The sequence below is a fragment of the Penaeus vannamei genome, chromosome 5, assembly GCF_042767895.1.
Source record: "Penaeus vannamei isolate JL-2024 chromosome 5, ASM4276789v1, whole genome shotgun sequence".
NCBI classification, from domain to species: Eukaryota; Metazoa; Arthropoda; class Malacostraca; order Decapoda; family Penaeidae; genus Penaeus; species Penaeus vannamei.
Genome location: NC_091553.1, coordinates 40115803 through 40123302, shown reverse-complemented (window position 1 = coordinate 40123302; position 7500 = coordinate 40115803). Strand labels below are relative to the sequence as shown.

At 44.8% G+C, this 7500-nt stretch overlaps 1 protein-coding gene across 14 annotated transcripts in view; it reads left to right on the top strand.

The window, feature by feature from the left end:
- Positions 1–7500, top strand: part of rdgA (retinal degeneration A) — a 423680-nt gene that overhangs the window by 348041 nt on the left and 68139 nt on the right. For all 14 annotated transcript variants that reach the window (XM_070122262.1, XM_070122261.1, XM_070122258.1 and 11 more), the window contains exon 5: positions 6881–7008. In XM_070122262.1, the coding sequence (XP_069978363.1) occupies positions 6881–7008 (128 nt within the window). The remainder of the gene's footprint in view (positions 1–6880; positions 7009–7500) is intronic.

Below are 7500 nucleotides of genomic sequence, written 5' to 3'. Positions count from 1 at the left end.
GGCATAATGATCTCTGCTTGGCTCTCTCGCCTTGGCTTTGAAGGCGGGAGTTCTGCTTTAGTGCTTGCCTTGCCCTTCGCTTTCATTTTGCTTTCGTTGTCACACCGCAATCCTTTCTGTTTGTTTGTTTGTTTGTTTGTTTACTATTCTTGCTATATTTTGGCCTTTGGAGAGGGAGAGAGAGGGAGAAGGAGATGGAGAGGGGGAGGGAGATTAGAAGAGAGAGAGAGAGAGAGAGAGAGAGAGAGAGAGAGAGAGAGAGAGAGAGAGAGAGAGAGAGAGGGAGAGAGAGAGAGAGAGATTAAGAGAGATTAAGAGAGATTAAGAGAGAGAGGTAGTGAGAGATTAAGAGAAAGAGACATACAGACAGACAGACGGATAGACAGACACACACACACACACACACACACACACACACACACACACACACACACACACACACACACACACACACACACACACACACACACACACACACCGAGAGAGAGAAAGGCATCATTAAATGGCATGGATTGAAGTAACAATAGCCCTTTGGAGACTATTGTTTCGCATGTAGCCTAGCTTTTTTTTTTTTTTTTACCCTAGCATTTTCAGTCAGCTTCAAATAACAATCCAGCGTTCTGGTCCGCTTGCTACACATTACGCAACTATCCCCCTCGCACCGTTTTGTTGTATATTTCCCAGGATTATTTATAGGAGAAAGGAAAAGTTGTTTTTTTTCAGTATTATTTATAGGCGAAAAGAAAAGTTGTTTTTTCAGTATTATTTATAGGCGAAAAGAAAAGTTGTTTTTTTCAGTATTATTTATAGACGAAAAGAAAAGTTGTTGTTTTTTTATGTGTCTTTTTTTTCCTTCCTGTATTATTTATAGGCGAAAATAAAAGATTTTGATTTTTTCCAGGTCTTTTAAGATGAATAGACCAAAGGAGGGTGTATGATTGATTAAGATGGTTGTTTGCGGTGAGCAGCAAGTCGTTATAGACGTGTTATTTTTTTCCGATCGGGGTTTAGGTGATTGAAATGGCAAAATAAAAGATAAAAAAAGTGACATTGTAAAAAAGCTGAAAGATATTGTTTTGATGTTGATAAGCACCTTATAAGCTAGTTCTCAGAAATTCATTTAAAAAATGCTTATTTAACTCGTGCATTCCGGGTGTTTATAGTTTGTGTTTTTTTCCATAATGGTGTTTTTTTTAATCTTTTCTATCCCTTGGAATATACAGACATTGTTCGTGGGATGTTTGTTGTATTTAGAGAGAGAGAAAAAAGTTTTAATCTAGTTGTCTATAAGACTTTATTTCAGTTATCTTGGTGAGGGATGGAAGAGGGAGGGAGGGTGGAGGTAGAGGAGGAGAAGGTGAAAGTGAAAGTGAAAGTGAAAGTGAAAGTGAAAGTGAAAGTGAAAGTGAAAGTGAAAGTGAAGGAGAAGGAGAAGGAGAAGGAGAAGGAGAAGGAGAAGGAGAAGGAGAAGGAGAAGGAGAAGGAGAAGGAGAAGGAGAAGGAGAAGAAGAAGAAGAAGAAGAAGAAGAAGAAGAAGAAGAAGAAGAAGAAGAAGAAGAAGAAGAAGAAGAAGGAGGAGGAGGAGGAGGAGGAAAAAAAGAAGAAAAAGAAGGAGGAGGAGAAAGAAAAGTGAGAAGAAAGGAAGAATGGGAGGAAGATCGTTAAGCGTCGAACGAGGAGCAGCAATACAAGTACGAAGAAGAAGAAGAGGGGATTAAAAACAAGAAATCATATTGCCTCAAAGAGGAGGAGGAAGAGAAGGAAAACTGGAGAGAAGGAGGAAGAGAAGGAAAACTGGAGAGAAGAAGGAAGGAGGAGGAAGAGAAGGAAAACTAGAGAGAAGAAGGAAGGAGGAGGAAGAGAAGGAAAACTGACGAGAAGGAGGAGGAAGAGAAGGAAAACTGACGAGGAGGAGGAGGAAGAGAAGGAAAACTGACGAGAAGGAGGAGGAAGAGAAGGAAAACTGACGAGAAGGAGGAGGAAGAGAAGGAAAACTGACGAGAAGGAGAAGGAGGGGGAAGAGAAGGAAAACTGGAGAGAAGGAGGAAGAGAAGGAAAACTGAAGAGAAGGAGGAAGGAGGAGGAAGAGAAGGAAAACTGGAGAGAAGAAGGAAGGAGGGGGAAGAGAAGGAAAACTGGAGAGAAGAAGAAAGAAGGAGTAAGAGAAGGAAAACTGAAGAGAAGGAGGAAGAGAAGGAAAACTAGAGAGAAGAAGGAAGGAGGAGGAAGAGAAGGAAAACTGGAGAGAATAAGGAAGGAGGAGAAAGAGAAGGAGGAAGAGAAGGAAAACTGACGAGAAGGAGGAAAGAGGAAGGAGGAAGGGTGGGTGTGTCGGCCCGGCTCACCTGCGCGCCCGTAACTTCACTCATTAGCTTCATCGGCCACTTCGCCCTTGACCCAAACTGCGCTGTTTAGGGCCCCGCGTCAGGCTGAAGTGCACCCAAGGACGAGGGGCGGGGAGGGGGGAAGGTGGGGGGTGGGGTGGGGGGTGGGGATAGAGGTAGGGTGGGGGCAACGGATGGAGGTAGGGTGCGGGTAAGGTGGGGATAGGGGATGCACCCAGGGACGAGGGGCGGGGAGGGGGAAGGTGGGGGCAGGGAGGGGATAGGGGGGAAATGCACCCAGGGACGAGGGGCGGGGAGGGGGAAGGTGGGGGTTGGGGTGGGGGTAGGGGATGGGTTAGGGTGCGGGCAGGGGATAAGGGTAGGGGGAAATGCACCCAGGGACGAGGGGCGGGAAAGGGGTTATGGTGGGGGCAGGGGATGGGGTAGGGTGCGGGCAGGGGATGGGGGTGGGGGTAGGGATAGGGGGGAATGCACCCAGGGACGAGGGACGGGGAGGGGGGAAGGTGGGGGTGGGGTGGGGGTAGGGAATGGGGTAGGGTGCGGGCAAGGGATGGGGGTAGGGTGGGGATAAGGGGGGAAATGCACCCAGGGATGAGGGGCGGGAAAGGGTGTATGGTGGGGGCAGGGGATGGGGTAGAGTGCGGAAGGGATGGGGGTAGGGTGGGGATAGGGGGATATGCACCCAGGGACGAGGGCGGGGAGGGGGTATGGTGGGGGCAGGGGATGTGGGTGGGGTGGGAGGAGGGTGGGGTAGGGGGTAAGGGATGCGGGTATGGTGGAGGGACAGTTTACTTTTTAAATCTCTATTTCCTCTACATGTGGATAGGGTGGTGGTAGGGGTGGTAGGGGATGCGGGTATGGTGGGGGGACTGTACTTTTTAATATCCATTTCCTCTTTATCTGTGTTCTGTGATTGCGTTTGTGTGCGTGTGTGTGTGCGCGTATGTAGTTATGCATGTGTGTGTGGTTATGTATGTGTGTGTAGTTATGCATGGGCGTACTGCGTGTGTGTGTGTGGTTATGCATGGGCGTGTTGCGTGTGTGTGTGTGTGTGTGTTTGTGGATGTACGTATATTTTATGCACACGCGCTGATGCACTTACTCTCACCCACATGTATGTATGTACAAGTATGTCCACATGCCTCCGCGTTGTTCCAGAAACTACTAATTCATTCTCGAAACGGATTTTGGCGTCTCAAAATAAAACAGAATTTCACAAATGCTTCAGTCTGATACTTATTTTATGAAGAGAGTGAAGATGGTGATAAAGATAATGATGATAATAGATAATACTAATGGTGGTGGTGATGATGATGATGATGATGACGATGGCGATTGACAATAAGAATAAGAGGAATTATGATCATGATGATTGTAATGATAACATTGATGCTGGTGATATAAATAACAATGAAATGTAAATTATAAATGATAAATGTGGCAATGGACTTTGATGATAATGATAATGACAATCATAATCATTATTTTTGTTATTAGCTATTATCATCATTATTATTATTATTATTATTGATTATTATTATTATATATATAATATATATATTATATGTATTATATATTATTATTATTATTATTATTATTATTATTATTATTATTATTATTGATGCTGTTGTTATTGCTATTGTTTGTGTTATCGTTATTATCACCATTATCGTTAATATCATTATTTACACTATAACATCAACAACTTTGCAACGAAGACGACACTCTCGCAGGACATGGGGAGATCGAGGGGTTCTCATGGGGGGAGGGGAGGGGAGGGGAGGGGGGGTATCAGCAGAAGCCTCCATTGTCTATAATTCACGGGTTTTGGCCTTACCTCGGGAGCCCCGTGGATCGTGTTAAAGCTGACGCGACAGACTCTTTGGCTGTTATTGCCTGGTTACAGGACGTTGTGGTTTGATGGGCGGCGCTGTAGGTGGGGTTGAGGGGTCTGGGGGTAAGGGGGAGGTGGGAGGTAGGGGTCGTATTTCTTGTCTTTATTTATTTCTTTATTTTCTTTATTTTATTATTTATTTTTTGTTTATTTATTTATTTTTTTTGTATATGTTTTTTTTCTCATTTTCTTTTCTTTTTTGCATAGTTGGTCCTGTCATTATGTGCCTGTGTTGTTTATTTATTTATTTATTTATTTATTCATTTATTCTTTCTTTTTTTTGGAGGGGAGTCGCTGGATATTGGTTTTAATTTGCATTTCTCTCTCTGGGCTTTTGACGTTAATCATGTGTAATGTTTCATGGGGTCTTTGCAACAGATTTTATTTGATGAGATTGCACTCTCGTGTTCGGATTTATTTCAAAGATTATTTTCATTTTTTTCATTTCATTTTCATTTTATTTTTAGTTTTGTCTAATTTCTCGTCTTACCCGTTGTGGTATGTTTTCTTTATCCTTATAATCCACCTTTTTTCCCCTTCCTCCTCTCCATTTTTCCCTTCTCCAGTCCCCCCTTCCCCTTCCAACCTTCCACCCTTCCACCCATTGGCCCTCCCCCCTCCTGTCGACCACCCACCCCTCCCTCACTTCCTCCCCCCATGTCGACCCCCACCCCTCCCTCACTTCCCACCTTTCCTCCGCCCTTCCACCCCCTTGCCCTCCCCTCCATGTCGACCCCCCCCTCCCCAGTCCCCCTTCCCCTTCCACCCCTTTGCCCTCCTCCCCTCCATATCGACCCCTTCCATCCCCCTCCATGTCTACCCCCCTCCCCCTCTCCCTCCCCCTCCCCCATTCCCTCACCATGCAATCATTAGATGGGAATTAAGCAGCCAACCTCATGATTGGTCCTGTTCCCCCGTGCATGAGAGCAGTAGGCGCGGGCGTGTGGAGTCCAGCTGGGCGTGTAGGATGAATTTCGGACTAAAGATGAATTTCATGCTGGGAGGGGCGCGCTGCGGGCGGGCAAGGCGGGTTGGTTGTCAATTGGACTGAAGAGGCGGGGCTGTGGCATTATGTACATGCAGGGGTGTGTGTGTGTGTGTGTGTGTGTGTGTGTGTGTGTGTGTGTGTGTGTGTGTGTGTGTGTGTGTGTGTGTGTGTGTGTGTTTATCTGTGTGTGTGTTGCGTGTTTATGTTTATTCGTTTATATACTTATACATGCACATAGGTACATGATTATAGATCCATACACACAATATCACCTGTGCACTATGTATAAACATGCATATACATGTGTATGTATCCTTATGTGCGTGTATGACTATCTTTGTTTTCATTACAATTCGTGACAGATTTTATCTTGTGTAAAATATTCTTCTGATGTATATATTATTTATGCGTCTATTTTCGTTCACAGAAAAGTTTATTAATGTTGATATTGACTATGGCGATTAATGGGATTGAGATAAGATGCGGCAAAACAGTAGCCTGTAATATTTTCTATTTTTTCCACCATGTTAAATACTGACATGACATTTGCTTTCCTTTACTTAACCTTACAATTCAAAACTCATTTTGCTCTTGAATCTTTGCGTTTTGTAGGGTCACGTCAAGCCGGCGCCCTTGAGATGAAATTTGAAAGCCACACTTTTAATCGACCTTGAAAATATTGAAGGGAATCGGCCGAGTTCCGAATCCGCGTTGTCTGAAAGTCTGCGGACAGGACTTGCCCGATTTCACGTGTTGTCGGATATACTGATGTGATGTTTGACTTTTGAAAAAGGGATGTTCTTATTGTTCTTGTTGTTTGTAAGGTGCGGCAGCGTTATTGGTATTATGATTACGTGGGTCATGTTGCCGTTGTGATATTGGCTGTATTATTAATTATTCATTGTCCTAATTAATATCCCTGTTATCTTTTACACTGTCGGTGTTATTATGCTGGTGTTGTGATCTTGTAACATTACAGTTGTTATTTTCATCATCTTTATCATTATTATCATTACATTTAGTGTATTGTGATTATATTGATAGTATATTTCTTGTTGTTTAATCACACACACACACACGCATATTCGTGTGTTTTCTTGTCCTTCCCTTTGTTGTTCCTGTTGCAATCTGTTCGTCATGAATTCCACACACACGCACGCACGCATAATGTCTGTGCCATATTTTCACACCCGATGTTGTCCTTCTGTTTCCTGTTTATGTTTTTGTCTTAGCATTTTATATGTTTGAACAATCCACACACTCAAACACACGCACAGAACAGAACACGCACGCACGCACGCACGCACGCACGCACGCACCCACACACACACAACACACATGCACACACACACACACACACACACACACACACACACACACACACACACACACACACACACACACACACACACACACACACACACGCCCCCCCCACACACACACGCCCCCCCCCCACCCCCCCCCCACACGCCCCCCCCACCCCCACACACACACACGCCGCCCCCCACACACACACAACACACAACACACACACGCCCCCCCCCCCACACACACACCTCTCCACCCACGCCCTTCCAACCCCATCGCTTCCTCCCGCGCCTCGCCAGCCCCCGCCGCCCTTGCTCTAACCCCCTCCGTCTTCTCCTTCGGCAGGACTGCACTCCAGCATCATCGTCCCGCCCTCGTGGATCGTGAAGCTCCCCCGGCGCGGCTCCTTCAAGTCCTCGCTCCGGAAGTCCCCCAAGAAGAGGGCTTCCACCAAGAGGAAGGGGCGTGACAAGGTAGGTCGTCTGAGGCTAGTCTGGGGGCGGGTGGGGTAGGACTTGGTGGGGGGACAATGCCTTTCGGTCTTCATATTGTTATTATTATTTTTTTTTTTTGGGGGGGTGATTATTATTATTGTTTAAGGGGGGGTAAGGTGATGTATACTTTTTATGGGGGGTGATTATTATTATTATTATTATTATTATTATTATTATTATTATTATTATTATTATTATCATTATTATTATTATTATTTAAGGGGGGAGTGTTTTTTTTATTTTTTTTTGGGGGGGGGAGGGTACTTAAGGTGTTTTTTTTCTTCTTTTTCTTTTTTGAAAGGAATATTTTTGTTTTAGAGGGGAATGGACCTTTTTAGGTGTTCATTTTCTTATTTAAGGGAGGTGATATTTTTAGGGAGGGGAGGTGAATTTTTAGTTTTGGGTAAGTAGCTTGGGGTGTAAGGAGGCGATGGTTGCATGGGGAGGGGGTTAGGGGGGGCAGATGTGTGT